General features: G+C 42.7%; 1 protein-coding gene across 1 annotated transcript; it reads right to left on the reverse strand.

Annotated features, from left to right (window-relative positions):
* Positions 1-375: 375 nt before the first annotated feature.
* LOC102790763 (uncharacterized) lies at positions 376-15,631 on the reverse strand. The gene is made up of 10 exons (XM_006795007.3): positions 15,574-15,631; positions 6,945-14,949; positions 6,799-6,865; positions 5,673-5,730; positions 5,461-5,569; positions 5,165-5,296; positions 4,519-4,608; positions 2,490-2,633; positions 2,023-2,207; positions 376-1,918 (listed from the first exon to the last, which is right to left on the reverse strand). The coding sequence occupies exons 2-10, from the start codon at positions 14,946-14,948 to the stop codon at positions 1,750-1,752; spliced, it is 8,958 nt and encodes a 2,985-aa protein (XP_006795070.2). The 5' UTR covers position 14,949; positions 15,574-15,631; the 3' UTR covers positions 376-1,749.
* Positions 15,632-16,326: the final 695 nt, after the last annotated feature.

Below are 16,326 nucleotides of genomic sequence, written 5' to 3' on the forward strand. Positions count from 1 at the left end.
TTATGGATCCACCCCGCCTTCCAGCAACATTTCAGGCTGCTGATGGTTTGAGGATGTGGGACTTTTAATAGCAACTGGGCATCACCGAATCACCACAGAATTTCTGCTGACCATGTCCATTTGACCACAGTGTTCCCATCTTTTCATGGCTGCTTCCATGTCACAAAATTCAAATGATCACAAACATATTTCTTGAACATGACTCTTAATCAAGAGATTGCTGAATTAAAATGGACCAAAATCTCTGAGGAATGTCGCTGATTCTAAGCCACAAAGAATTAAGGCAAAAGACTGGTAAGATGTACCCAATAAAATGGCCAGCGAGTGTATACTGACCTCGTTATTTGAAACTCTTTTAATATCAGAAGCCACGACTATAACAGCATTTACATGACAGAAAATTGGGAAAAATCCATACAAGGTCAAAAACAGCTAATCAGAAACACCAAAAATGTTTTACATTTTACTTTTATTTAAATAAATATTTACATAACAGCTTCGTATAAATCAAATGTCTTTTTCTTACACAACCACATCGTTCTAAAATCAACCGCTGTAACAAGGAGGAAGAAGAAAATAAGAGGTGGATTACGATGATACTGTTAATCTGAAGAGAGGCGGGTTAATCTAAACCCCTCATGTTGATCACTGAGCAAATATCCCTGTTTTCAATCATAAAGGCTGAACCTGGTTGATATTTACCTTCACTCAAACACCATTTAACACGTGACACTTAAGAACTTGCCCATCTTTCATTATAAATCTTGTTATACTATGCATAAATCTACATGATAATTTGATATACATTTTAATTCATTGTTACTAAGGAATAGGAAGATGATAATCTACACTATTGGAATAAAAAAACAAAGCCAGATGCTACTTAAGAAGAACATGTGGCTAAAAAAGTAAAGAAAATAAATCAACAACTTAAGTCACACATGATTCATTCAGGCACAAACAAAGCAAAAGACAGCCTTGGTGAAATTTAAAGACACCACTCATACAGTTTAGGCTATAACGCCCCGCTAAACGGTGTACAGTATATGGCTCGGCTTGAGGGAAAAAAAGTCAGGTAATGTGATCTCAGGAGATCAGAGCACACAAATAATGCCCAAGCTACAGTTCTAATCCACATCTCTCTAATCAAGGTGTTGAAATTGTTTCTGAAATACTACAATAAAAACATGACAGTGAAATCAAAGTGTAGGAAACACAGCTTAACCCCTCAAAAGAAATTGTGCAGTTGTGCCCTTCAGGGATTATCGACGTCGCTTAAACACATCTGGAGACAACGGCAGCTTAACACTCCACTACAGGAAACGGGTGTAAAAATGACAAAAACCGACTGAGAAACAAACTTGCAAATAACCATTTGTTTAATGCAGCAGGTTGATGGTTACGCTTCACGAGGATTCAAAAGATAAAACGATTAAATGCTCTTTGTTTTCTATTGCTGTCAGATCATGCATGTAAACTCTATTCTCCTAATAAAACCAATTGTTTACTTAAAAATGTATAAAGAAAATACTCTTTTTCTTCAAAATACTATGCGGGGAAGGATTAAAGGGTGAAATATCATGTTTCAACAACACCTCGTTGTTTTCATCCTGAGTTTGAACCAATGTGTAACCCCTCCGAGGAGGTTTTTCTTTTTAAAACACACGTGAAGATTCAGTGTTTGGTGAGGATGTCCCACTGGTCGGTGAGCGTCTCAGATGAAGCCATCGTTACGGTATCTGAAGACCGTCATACTGCTTGGGTTTTGGGTTGGTGCGAGCGTGTCCCGCTCACGAAGTTATAAACCAAAAACTTGGAAGTGCCGAAATAATGCGTGGCGAAGAGTTTCCCGTCGGGAGTGGGGTCGGAGAAGGCGATCTCATCTTTGCTCAGGTATGAACCGTATATGAAATTATTCCTGTGCAGAAAAACAAACAAATACGAGTTGCATTAATATGACTTTGATTGTGTGTGTGTGAGATGATGACGATGAAATGGCTGGCGGTTTGCAGCCGTACTGACCGGAGGCACTCGAGCATGCGCGAGGCGATGCCCTGACGTCTCATCATGCTGACCACCCAGATGCGGCTGATGCCGCAGATGGCGGGCTCTGGCGTTGTGGAGCAGCACCAAGCTCTCTGACGTTCAAACATCAACTTCTCTCCCTCTGAACCCTCTGGCATGGGCTCTTCAATCACCCTGTACCCCTGTGAGCATGCACAATCCTCAGTAAACGTCACAGAATAAACTGACACTTACAGATAGCAGCGGTCGAACATCTGTTTATTGTATTATATCCATTTGGTCCGTCTAAATGCTCAGACACCTTAAAACTGTTACATGAGGAAAAAAGAAAGATTAGAAACACAAAAAGCAATATTTTAGTTCATATTTTAAGCTATTTTAAACATCTGTATCAGCCAAGAATTTCATTTATCCCAATTTTTACACGATGATCATTCACAAATGTGCTCATCATCATCTCTTACCTCTTGTATGTGCTCAGCTATGAGACACCCAGCCACTTTCTTGTCATTAGAGATAAAGAGGAAGGTTTTGGTCTTTGAGGGACACTTGGTCTCCACCTGCTGGAAGCCGAGGTCATTGTCCACCATCTCCCGGATCTCCTCAACCTGAGGAACAGATTATTGTACATCCAAGAATCAGTATGCTAATGCAGGGATGATAAATATTGGAGCATATCTAAGGATACAGTCCAAGTGAGACTTCAGCATTTTTTTTTCAAAGGCAGGGCAGTCTTGGAGTTTTGGTGTCACATTTACAAATGCAAGCTGAAAAACTGAGATACACTGTTTTAAATTTCAGGAAAATATAACGAGCTAATCCAGATCCAGGCATTCTTGTGATGTGCTTTTCAGCCTTGGCAGAGGTTATGCAGTCTGTCTGCTCACATTTCAGCTGTTTACAGCTCTTTAAATTATTAAGTGCATAAGGGTGAATTCTCTGCTCAGACTCAGACAAACGCAGCAAAGTTGGCTGCTTACTTCACAGAGAGACCCCCAAACATGAATGAGCATTTTACTTGCTGAAGACAAAAACTGAGCGATGAAAGACCCTACAACAGTAAATAGCTTCAGTAAAAGCTTTGAGTTTCAGACCTTAGGCCCGAGCCACACAGGCCTAGAGATTGGTAAGGGATTCCCAGGTAACTGCTCGTTGCTAGGGGAAAAAATTACCCAATCAGTTGGCAAGTTGTTGCAGGCTATTGCTGAATGAAATGCAAACACTCACCAAAAACTCACTAAAAAAGAAAAGAAAACATCCACCTTCAAAGCAAAGCCTTCACCCTTTAAAATATATTGGTTGCGCCTCGACCCAACTAGAAAGAATGGCCCAGGACAGAAATCTCTGGAGATCTACCTGTGGCACCCCATACCCTGGGAGGGGTGGCGGGCAATAGTAGTAGTAGTAAATTACGACCTTTACTTTGAAGGGGAACATTCTCTGTTTCTGGTTTGCGTCCCACTTTCTCAAGTTTAACTTCAGCTTAGTGCTCAGTTATCAATTTGCAGGCAAGTCAACATCTTCCTGTGTGATACTGCAAATGTTGGTATTGAATCAATACTAAGTAAATACAGAGCCAATACTAGCGATACCAATACTTAAAAAAGCAGCTTATGTAAGGAACAGCAATGTGTCGTGATTTATGAGTTGAATCATCACTAATTTATAAATTCTGAACACATTTTAATGGTCACTAAATTGCTGTGATTTTTACTTTCCAAAGTACAAGCCACATAGTAACACACACCTTTCAGTTTATCATGCATTTTGAAACAGTTTGGTGTTTTTTTTAGAGATGTAGAATTTAAATGCCTTCTGTTCTTTAAATGTGCTATAGGCTATAAATAAAATTTTAGTGCATGCTTGAGGTTTGTGTTTTTTCCATTTCCCCCCAAAATAATTTAACGCAATGCAGTGTGACACATACTGAACTTAGAGAGTGGAAACAAAATATCGATCATATCGTGCTAATATCGATCCGATACCAATACCAGTGTTGGGATCGACACTATCAACATTTGGATTGATCTGCGCACCTCTAATGATCACGGGAATCTACTAGCAAGCAAAGCAACTGCAAGATTTTTGGTGCAGTACCCTCTTTTCAACACAAAGCAACCACTTGGCAACATGTTAGGGAATACACATTTTTCCCTAGTGGAGAAAAGTACCTTTGTTGTTGTTACCTTTTGCTAGGCCTGTGTGATTGCTACCTCAGACAGTCACTCCCTGCAAAGGATTCTCAAAAGAGTATTTTATTTAAATGTATTTATACTTATTGTTCTGTTACACTTGAGGACCTGTTGCAACCTGTAGAATTACAGCAGTCTGTAATTCAACTCCATGCTGGCTATTTCATGTTAACTCGGTGGCAGTAAAAGACGGAGCCAAAAAATATAAAAACTGGGGACTTCTTGTTTTGGGGACCTAACTATCAATCCAGACATATAAGCCCTGAACAGTCCACGCTAGCAAACGCTGGTGTAAACATACCTTCTTCAGAGCATATTTGGGATCATCTGGCAGGACGAGAATGATCTTGCCATCTGGAAACTCGGACAAAATCCTCTCCTTTTTCCATCCCTGACAAAAACAGGAAAGCAAAAAGAATAGAAAGTATTTAATTATGTCATCTAAATGTCCTAAGTAGATATTAATCCATTTTCTATATGCAGTCACTCCCAATCTTGGACAATTTTGGCAAATAGGCGCAAAACATTCCAGGTAATAAATCTTCTTATAAGCCGACAGAATCATTTGACGTAAACCAAATAAAATTACATTTTCAATTTAACTTTATTTACTGTCTCTTCTGCCACCAGAAAAGTCAGTGAGAATAAATCACACTTGAACTGAATAAACAAAGAGCTGTGCTGACCTACTTTTCTAGAGGTGGGAAGTTAGAAAAATGTCCAACGGGCAATCTTAAGGAGGAATCTCATCAAATGCTGCAGTCTTGCTCACTGTAGTGCAGCATAGAGTGGAAGACGAGGGTCAAGACTCCCTTTATCAGGAAGCCTCATGTATCCCTGCACTGCATTGTTTATTTTTTGTAAGCCATATCTATAAATTTTTGGGCATTTATTGCCCTGATCTAGGGAGTCAGTTTAACAGGCATAGGCATGTGACTTTCCCTCACCACATATTTGACGGCGCTGATGAACTGGTTGTGAAACAGCAAATGCTGAGATTCATCCTCGGGGTTGGCAGCAGAGTAGAGCATCCCACACACACTGCAGGCCACTGCTCCAAAATGCTTCTGTCCTGCATCCTGCGAGAACAAAGCAAAGCAATAAGCTCACTCTCAAGAATTCAATTTCACTTAGTTTTCCAGAGTGACAGAACACAGAAAGAACCCAACTTATGATCCATGTTTTCCATTGCAACAGCGCAGGATTTAAAGTGAGGTCAGAGGAAACTATCTCGTTCACTCACAATAACTGTTTGGGTGCCATCTTTGTCAGCCTCCTTTAGCTTCTTGACTTCTTTTTGCAGGCAAGCTTCGGAGAGAGGAGCCGCGCCATCCTGTGGCTTCACGGCTTTGCTGTGATACAAAAACACATCGATTTACTGAAGGTTTCAACCGCTAAGAGGCAAAAAAAAACCCAAAATAAAACATGTCAAACAACTTTAGAAAAGCTTCTTACTCTTGACAAGGCTTTGCTGATGTCTGCTCTGCTGCCTTCAAGCTTTCTGCTTTACTCTCTGGAGAAAGATCAACGAAGAAAAGAAAGGATTTTACACAGCAACATAATTATATACACATTTAAGAAGGTTGTTGACAAAATACAATAAAAAAAACTTAAAATATAAATTCCTAATTTACTTAAACAACATATTGTTAAAATGTAAAGTAAAGTAAAGTAAAATAAATCAATAAACAAATAACATTTAGCGCTGATCTTGGAAAAGTTAATGCTTTGAAACATTAGTCAAAGATCCAAGACTGGACTTGTATGACAACATGTGCTGCACTCGCGGTTAACTGATGAAAGAAGCTGAAATCTGGGGTGGACAGATAGTTTTATTAGCCTCTCCCTTTAAAGGGACGTGACCTTGTGGGTAACATGTTCAGGTCCAGTGTTTGGCGATGTGAGACATAACACTACCAGCACAAAGCTGCAGACGCAACTAAGTGCACGCTGACAGGGGTGCTTACCTTAATGTAATCAGTATTTAGAGGCCTGAATTTCAACCTAACAGCTATCCAAACACTGCATGTTGTGTTTGCTGTCCTATAAGCAGGCAGATAAGAACCACGTTTATGCAACAGTGTCGGCCTGCCAGGAAGAATAAGCTGGTTAAAGATGAGAGATGTGAATTTCACTTTTTTTAAACATTTCTATGCATTTATATTGATTAAGGTGAAGTAAGAAACAACCTAAAAGAGCAGGATTTAAAATGTGTGTTGCTTGCCTCGTTATTTTGATAAATTATTCTAGTCTATGGCCTAATTCAAATCTGAATGATAAAAATGAACTTTTTTTCCTCATAAAAAATTGTGGATCGTACACTGGTAGTGCAGCCCTCTACCATAACTGAAAATACAGACTCCCTGGATGCTTGATCCAGATTAATCTGAATCTGGATCAAGCATCTGAATCTGAATTAATCACGTCTACGTTGGGGCACTTCTGGTAGCACTTTCAGGCAAACCTGTCCATGACTTTTTGAGTAATCCCGCTAGCAGACACAGGCACAGACAGGTAGACAATCTGGACGAGCTGATGGAGGTAAATCTGAGTCAGGATTGCAATTAATATACACAGATACCTGTAAGCTTGTCAGACACTTTGGCGCTCTCTTCAGGTGGAACTGATGAAAGTGGATGAGCTGCATTCTGTGTATGAAAGAAATAAGGTAAGTAACATGTGCAGCGCCTGTGACACTGATCATAGAATAATTTATTTCTGACTTACCTTGCACTTGTCGTTTTCTTTACACGTGGGATCTGTGGGGCTCTGAGGCACTGAAATTGCACCAGCCTTAGAGGCAGCAGGCTTCATCCCAGATGTGGCTGCAACAGCAGGCCGAGCTGCAGGTGAAGCAGATGGTTTCAGCTGTGTTAGATTTGCATCGGCACCTGCAGTCTTCAGCTGAGGTGAAACAGAAGCTGCAGGCTTGGACTGAGCCGGAGCTGAAACAACTTTAGACTGAGTTGCAGTCGGGACTGGAGACTTTAACGGAGCATTCGCTGAAGAAGCAAGTTTGGATGAAGCTGCAGTTGCAGCTGTGGCCTTAGACTGTGTTGCTGGTGCAACAGCTGGTTTTAACTGTGCGGGCTTTAACTGAGCTGGAGCTGCAACAGAGGGCTTTGACTGACCTGAGATCTGCCCAGCAGGCTTGGTCTGAGCTTTGAGTTTTGCCTGGTTGGCAAGTTGCGCTGTGAGCGTGGGCTTTGATAGTAGAGTCGGTTTAGGCTGAGCTGAAGGGTTTGACTGGAGGCCGGGTGGTTTCGGCTTTGCTGGTAATGGGTCATCATCCAGCTCAAAATCGTCAGGAGAATACTTCGGCCTGGGTCTGTACGGCTTGTACTCAACTTCCATTTTCAGTTTCTGAGCATTAAGTCCGTTGGGCATGGGAGGTGGTATTGCTGGGAGGGTTCTCTTGGCTCCTGATCTTGTGACTTTTGGCGCGGGCTCTGGAGTAGCTGCTGCTTTAGTAGTCTGAACCTTGCTTTGCCGTGTAGTTCTACGGTTTTCAGTACTAGGAGGCTCCGTTTTAGAGGCTTCAGGTTTGGCAGTTTCAGTTTTAGGGGGTTCAGTTTTAGGAGTTTCAGTTTTCGTTGGTTGTTTTTTGGAGGTATCAGCTTTAGTGGGTTCAGTTTTAGATGGTTCGGTTTTAGCCGGCTCAGCCTTAGGCTCATCCTTGGGAGCTTCTGCCTTCGGTGTAGCAGGTTTGCTAGATGCAGAAGGACTCAGTTGGGAGGTTGCTGGACTGGCTGCAGGTTGAGGAGGTGGTGTGGTAACAGGGCTCACTGGAAAAAGAGAGGCAGCAGAAAAAGGTGCCTGCCAATCCATGTCTGAGAACATCTGATTTGCTTGGTCAGACTTTAGTTTCTTCACACGTGCCCATGACATTTTCTCTCTCTGCAGCTCGACCTGTCTGAGTCTTTGATATCGAGTCAACTTCTTTTTCTCGTGGACTTTCAGCGGCACTGAAATCTGCGTGATGAAGAAACGTCTCTTTGGAGGCTCGGCGGAAGGCTGAGTTTCGGCTGAATCAGCCGTTGAGGGCTGGGCTGGGGGTGCCTCAGAAGCAGGGGTCACCGAAGGAGGGGCACATCCCTCTGGTCCAGCAGGAGTTGCGACATTAACCGTGTTGGCATCTTGCGTGTTAACAGGCGGGCGTTCCTTCTTGCTGGCTTCACTCTTGGCTGCTGCTGCTGCCGCTTGTTTTTCTTCTTCTATCCTCTTCAGCAGCATGCTGTCTGTGGCAATGTCCTCTGCGATCTCCTGACACAGGGCTAAGAGATTCAGCTGCTGCCTGTTTGCACTTCTCTTAGCTGCCGCAGCCTTCTGCTCAGCCAGAGCTGCGAGGCGAGCTTTGGTTCTCGCTTGCGTGTTCATTTCTTGTTTCTTGGGTTTTTCTGGCTCTTGAACTTTCTTTTCCTCTTCGGTCTTTTCAGCTGTGCTGTTTTGCCTCATGTCAGGCCCACTAGTCTTACATATGTACTTCTCATTCACCTTTTCCTCAGGCGGGCCTGCCTCGGCTGTTTCTTGTGGCTTTTCTACTACTGCAATGTCACTGTCTTCATCATTCTCTTCCTCCACCACTATAATCTCATGTCCGATCTCGATGTCCTCTAGAATCTGCACTTCTTGTATGTCCAGGTTATCTTCAGCATCCTCTATCATCACTACATTAATGTCTTCAATCACACTTTGGGGTTCAGAGTCATGGGAGGTATTCATGTCCACCATGTGAGATGACTGGTGGCCAGAAGGCTGAATAACCTGAACGTCTTCCTCCACAGGTGAAATGTTTGTCTCCTGCTCTGCTACCTCAGCTGAACTAGCCGCCGCTTCAGTAAACACAGTTTGCTCGGAACCATTTAAAGTCCTCTCACTCTCCGCCTTCTCCTCCATCGACTCACTTTCTGGATTCACCTGCTCTTTAAGAGAGGCCGCCAGACCTGATTCGGTTGCAGCTTGAGTGACGATATCAAAGTGAATTTCACTCTGTGGGACTGGCTCTAAAATCACATATTCCTCAGATGCACCACCTGGTACCTTAAATTCAGTGGAGGATGTAGTCGTTGTTGGTGGAGTTGTTGTTGTTACCATGACGCCTGCAGCCTCCTGAACGCCAGCATTGTGCTGCACCTGCTCAGAAAACTCAGTGGCTCTGATGCACTCTGAAATGCCATTTCCTTCACTTTTCACTGTCATTTCACTCTTCACTTCTGCAGCATCTCCTGACCCTCCATCTGCCACGCTCATGTCACTGCCAGAGCTGATCGGTGCAACTTCTTTCACATCCACGGTAGCGTTACTCTGCTCCAACTGTGCTGGCTGCGCTTGTACTTCCATTTCAACCCCTGCCTGGTTGTCTGGGACACAAATTTCCTCCTTAGCAGCTTCATTTACCAGCTGCATGCCACCAATTTCTCTGTTGTCTTCATTACTGGAAAAGTTTGTTTCCATTTGTTGAGCCTCTGTGCATTGTATATCTAATATAGAAACGGCATCGTGTTTCTCTGCTCCCGCTGCAGACACATCACGATCATCATTACTCTCTGGGCTACTAATGGGCTCGTACACTATCTGGTTTTCATGGGGCCCGACCGCTGACTGATTAACCATCTCAATCTGCTCCTCAGAAGGCTGAATTACGACATCGTTGTTGTCAGTTTGCCCACAAACAAAAAGCATTACTTCGCTGCTGTCCGCTCCTTCTCCTTCGATGTTACCAACAGATCCGTCAGCCTTGACCTTATTAAACATTTGGCTCCCCATTTCCTCTTCTAACACTGAAGCTTCCCTTTCTGTTGATTCACTTGTTATATGCACGTCAGCAGGAGGCCCTCTCTGTTTCTGAATTTCTAATAAGGCTGTAGTGTCTTCATTTATTTCCTCAGTAACATTACTTTGCTGTTTTGCTAGATAAGGACTCCCTTCTGCAGTAGTTTCTAAAATGTTAACACATTCAGAAGCAGGCTCTTCCTCATTTCTAGTCTCACAGCGTGCAGACATAAGATCTTCCTGAACGTCACCGACCTCCTGATTTCCATCATTGTGTACTTCAACGTCAGATCTTTCTTCTCCTGATTCTGTTGTCTGCACTTCCATTTCTCCTTGATTCTCAACAGCGCTTAAACTTTCCTCGTTAACCTCGACATCCTTTTCCTCGCACTCTGTCCCGGTCAAATCTTTTTCCACTTCAGTGTCTGTAGTGAGTTCGCTGACCTCTTGACCTCTCTGATTTTGTTTATTTGTCAGATAAGTAATCTTCTCTGGTGCTTCTACTGTCTGTATTTCCATTTCTCCTAGACTCTCAGTAACACTGGCACATTCAGCATCGGCCTTGTCATCCTTTTCTTCAGTATTAATGAAATCTTTTCCTGCCTCAGTGTCTGTGTTGAGCTCCGTGGTCTCCCGATCTTTCTGACTTTGTGTTTCTGGCACATTCTTTAGATCAGAAACCTCCTCCGGTGTTTCTGTTGTCTGCATTTCCACTTTTGTTTGACTCTCAGCAGCAATGACACAGTCGGCCTTAACCTTATCATCCTCCTCTTCACTCAGAGCATTAATAAAGTCTTTCTCTACTGTAGTGTTTATAGTAAGTTCACTGACCTCCTGACCTTTCTGGCTTTGGTTATTTGTTGGCTCAGATGTCTCCTTTGGTGCTTCTGTTGTCTCCATTCCCACCTGACTCTCAGCAGCAGTGACACAATGTGCTTTGTTGGGGTAATTTGTAGGATTCCTTAATTCTTTGTGGACTTCTTTAGATATGTCTCCCGTAGGCTCAGTGGCTTCCTGTATCTCCTGGCTGTGTGCTGAAATAGAAATATCTGCTATTAATGTATCCTGCTTTTTGTTTTCATTCTCTGCACCAGTAACAGGCTCTGTATGTACATCTTTGCTCATCTGATTTTGTATTTCCGCTGCAGGTGTGCTAGAAATCTCCTCTGATGTAGCTGCAGACTCCATGTCGACTTCATTTAGGCTGTTCTCACTTTGTATTTCCACTGAAATCTCTTGTGTCGATTTAGCCTGCTCTTCCATTTCAATTTCTCTCTCTGGGACAGCGACGGGCTGTGTATATGAATCTTCTGTGTGTTCACTGACATCCTGACTCTTCTGCTTATGCGTTTCCGCTGCCGGTGGGCTACAAAGCTCTTCTGATGTTGTTGTGGTCTCCATCTCCACTTCAGATAGACTTTTGCCACTTTGTACTTCCACTGAAATCTCTGCCTCTGATATTGATGGAGCCTGTTTTTCCATTTCATTTTCATTCTCTGAGACACTGATGGGCTGCATGAGTATGTCTGTGTTATGTTCAATGACATCCTGGCCCTTTATTTCCAATGCAGGTGTGTTAGCAACCTCCTCTGGTGTTTTCTGCTCCGCATCCACTTCATTTTGACTTTGCACCAGCTGGATTTCCACTGAGGTGGATTCTTTAGGGGAGTCTGGTGTTGATGTCACTGACTGTGTATGTACATCTGTGCTATATTCTGTGATAACCTTGCTTATCTGACTTTGGATTTCCACTGCAGGTATCTTAGAAACCTCATCTGAAGGTGCTGCAGACTCCACACCCACTTCACTCTGAATTTTCTCACTTTGTGCTTCCACTGAAGGGACCACTTCGGAAATCTCTGGTGTGGTTTTAGCCTTTTCTTCTTTTTTGTTTTCATTTTCTGCAACAGTCACAGAGTTGATCTGCATGCCTGCACCATCTTCACAGACATCCTGACTCGTCTGGGTTTCTGTTTCCACTGCAGATGTGTCAGAAACCTCCTCTGATGTTGTTGCAGTTTCCATCTCAACTTCATTTTGACTTTTCTCACTCTGTAATTCCATCGTAGAGGCATGTCCGGTAAATTCTATTGGCGATTTATGCTGCTCTTCTGTTTTGTTTTCGTTCTTAGTGACAGTCACAGACTCACAGACTGTATAAACTGTGTCTGTAATATGTGCACCAACATCCTGATTCTCTTGGTTTTGTGTTTGCGCTGCAGGTATGTTAGAAACCTCCTCTGATGTTGCTGCAGACTCCATCTCCACTACTTCTGGACTTTTCTCACTCTGCGTTTCCACTGAATGAGCTGCTTCAGAAATCTCTGGAGTTAGTGTCACACATTTATCTTCATTCTGCACAGTTTGCAAATTTTCAATCATTGGGTCTTCTTTAATCTCTTCAGGGATGTCGTCTGTATTGCATTCATTGATTTCATGATTTTTGTGACTTTGTATTCCTGCTCCAGGTGTAATGTCAGAACTCGTCCTCAATGTGGTCTGTAGCTCCACTTCTGTTTGACTTCTCCGGATTTCCACTGAAGCGGATGGATATGAAACTTCCATTGTTAATTTTGTCTGCATTTCCACAGATTGCACATTTTCAACAATTTGATCCATGTGTGATTCAGCTGTGGTAGATTCACTGTCCACCTGGCTCATCTGATGCGTTTGCTCAATGTTACAGATCTCCACTGGTGTGGTTTCAGCCTCTACATCGTCTGGTGTTTCCATTCGTTTTTCCACAGCAGCAACACATTCAGCTTCTTCGCTGCTCTCATAGTTTGCAGTCCTCAGATCTTCCTGAACTTTGTCACTCGTGGCTTCGCTGTCTGGCCTCTCCCGGTTTTGTCCTTCCACTTTAGCTGCTGGATTACTAACCTCCAAAGCTGATAAGCTCTGTGTTTGTATTTTCTCTTGGCTCTCAGACCCATCAGCACATTCAGAGGTTTTAATGTTGTCAGATTTATCATCCATATCATGAACCTCTGTGGATTCGGCTGTAGTAGCGCTGCAGATTTCCTGGGTCTCAAGAATTTTCACTTCTGTATTGGAAACTTCTGAAATCACTATGTTCTGTGTTTCTATTTTATTTTCAGTCTCAGCTCCGCTACTATGTCCAAAGCTCACAGAGTGTTTGTCTTCCATAATTCTACAGTTTTCTCCCACATGATCCTCATGAAAGTTTGTAGATATGTCTGCGATAGGTTCAGGAGCATCCTGTTTTTCCTGTCTTTGTGTTTCCACTACAGAAATCTCCTCTGATGCTGCTGCAGTCTGTATATCCATGTTGATCTGGCTGCTTGCTGCAGTGACACAAATCATGCTCGTGTCTCCTTCTGTGCTCTCAGAATCTTCTTTAACTCCATCATTAGGCTTTTCTGCAGTGTTGTCAAAAAGTCTGTGGTTCTCCTGATTTTGCAGATCTACGCTAGGTGCTATCTGACCGTCTGGAACTGTGAAACATTCAGAAATCACTTCTCTTTGAACAGCCTCGCAATCAGGGGTCAATATTTCAGTGCAGCTGTCAGTTGTCACAGAGTCATGGCTCAGTTGTCTCTCAATCAAACCTCCAGGACAAGAGACGACCTGAGTCAACTGGAAGTCAGCTCCTTTTCCATCGCTTTCTTGAAGCTCTTCCTCAGACCTTATGACCATTGTTTCCACATCAACACACGTGTCGGTAACTGCAATTGGCACGTCATCCTGCGTGTCTACAAGATTTGATTCCCCTTTGGAAGTAGCTAGAGTTCTGACAATAATGTCTGCTTGAGTCTCATTCTCTGGAATTTCACTTTCAACAAGCTGCTGTTCTGATGCAGAGTTGAATTCGTTACTAAGGGCTGCGGATACGGTGGCAGATTCAGTTGTTCCCTTAGCTGTACACTGAATACTCAATTTATTCTCTCCAGAAACAAACTGTGTGGTTTCATTTGTTTTAGTTTCAGTTCTCAGACTTTCTGACATGCAAGACTGTTTTTCATCTTTACACTTTGGATCCACTTCTCCAGCAGCCGAACTTAGTGTTTCCATTGATGATGGTAGTGTTTTATCATCTAAATCCTTTTGAATGAACTCTTCCTCATCCTTCTTTTCAGCCTCGGATATGAGATGGTCTGAAATGTCTCTTGATGATGCTGGTGTTTCATTATCTACACCCTTTTGGCTTTCTACATTTTGTAATTCTTTATGTTTACTTTCATTAGCTGAAGACTCAAATTTGGTGTCTGTTACAGAGACCGTAGTTTCCTTTGACACCTCCTGTGGTGCAATAGCTGATATTTGTGGTCTCTCTTGCTCAGTAAAAGATTCTGCAGATTCTTTTTTAATGTTCTCATTTGCCTCATCCGTAGTTTCAAGACATGGTGAATCTGTGAATATACCATAATTGTGGTCCATCTGTATGAGGTCCTTAGGTGGAGAAGATAAACCTTGACTCGTATCCTCGGAGACAGAAGGCGACCCTTCCGTCTTTCGCTTGGCTTTGACTCGATTTGAGTATTTTCTGATGCAGCGGGCCTTGTCTTCATCATCCCTTTCTCTGAAGAAGTCAGCCTTACTACCATCACTACTCATCTCGTCAGAGTCCGTGGAGGCAGTTCGCTTCAGGGAGGTTTTGGAGTTCGCTCTCGGTGAGGGAGCTTCTCCACAGGAGGCACTTGTGGCTTTCTGGAGCTTGGCTTTTTTGACAGGTGGGTCAGGGGAAGTTTTGCTGGAATCCTTCGGAGGCGAGCTCTGTTTGGGGGACTTGGCTAGTTTATGTCCCCCTTCCGGTGAAGCACAGAGTTTTTTCTTAGTCCGTGGGGCTGCTGTCTTTTCTTTCATATTTCCTGTGTTGTTATGTGACTGATTATTGGCGGCTGGTACAGTTTTGGATGGCGCAGCCTCTCCGTCCTCATCCAACTTCCTTATCTTGGACTGCGAGTCTGGAGGGGCCGATCCTCTCTTTGAGGCCGGCATTCTGCAAAATATTTCACAAAAACATGATAAAGCTGAGGCGAGGACTTACAAGGAAAATAATCCTGTAGTTACAAAGTAATTCACTTTTTTTCCAGCATCATGGAGTTTCTCAGTAAAATGGGAACACCTCCTTTCTTGGAAATGATAAGCAATGATAAGGTAATTATAAGCAAATCCATCAACTATTACCTATTTCTTCCACAAGCAACAAAGCTGGCTAACGTTTGACATAAACAGTGATAAATCGCAAACTAGGAGGCTAACGAGTCACACAATGTACGATCTACTTTCACGCACTAATTCCCCATCTACGCGCCTAATTTCACTAGCTGTCTGGCAGCCAGCAGGTTTTACTGTCACTCGAGTTCATCACACACTCAGAAATGGTCAGTTAGCTAGCTGAGCGTGGCTAGCGTGCTAGCTGGAAGTCCACAGTGATGGAAGCTAACAGCTAACAGCTAGCAGCAGCAGCAGCCAACTCGCAACAAATGAGCGAAACGAGCCTCGCTGCTCCAAATCAGCCTAATAAACGGCGGGACACACCAAGCACAGCTCCCACACTGTAGTCCTCACGATACTAAAGTCAGCGAACAGGTAAAGCACGGAATTTGTCCATGAAACTCACTTTGATGTTTTCTTTTTCAACAACAGCTGTTTTTTTCTTTTTTTTTCCGTGAATAAAAATTAACTGTACTTCCGGAGGGAAACGGCGGATATGACGTAGAAGCGCTCATTGCGCCCGCAAAATCGAGATTTGTAGTTTTTGAAGGGGAAAATTTAATCACCCAATTCAGTCACAGCTTTTAAACGGTTTCTACTGATACAGATAATTACAGTCTACTTATTATTATTATTATTTTTTACCGAACGTACACACAACATAAATAATGACTCAAGCGCACACATATCTACATCTACATATATATATATTTATACTGTTTACACTGTATTTGAAACTCTATTTTTGTGTTTTGCGAATATTATTTTCGTTGGACTGAACGGGAGAGCATAATGGGAGAGCAGATTCTGATGCTTGTTCAGAAATTCATATAATGAATGATGATTTAAAAAAAATCTCTACTGTGGCATATAATTTCTTGAAATACTTATTTAATTCTAATGATCATTTAAATGAGACTGGATACTAAGGAAGGAGAAAGGGACTTGTATCAATTCGAAAGGATGTGCAGCATGTTCGTGTTATTAAGGACAGAAATGGAAATATACAAACATATGAAGAAAGTGTGCTGAGAAGTAGGAAGTATTACTTTGAGGAGCTAATGAAGGAAGAAAATCAAAGAGAGAGAAGAATGGCTTGAGGACAGTTTGTGAAACAGGAAGAGCAGAAGATTAGTAGGGAGGAAGTTAGGACAGCTGA

This window comes from Neolamprologus brichardi, chromosome 9 (assembly GCF_056152115.1).
Source record: "Neolamprologus brichardi isolate AB-2024 chromosome 9, ASM5615211v1, whole genome shotgun sequence".
Lineage (NCBI taxonomy): Eukaryota > Metazoa > Chordata > Actinopteri > Cichliformes > Cichlidae > Neolamprologus > Neolamprologus brichardi.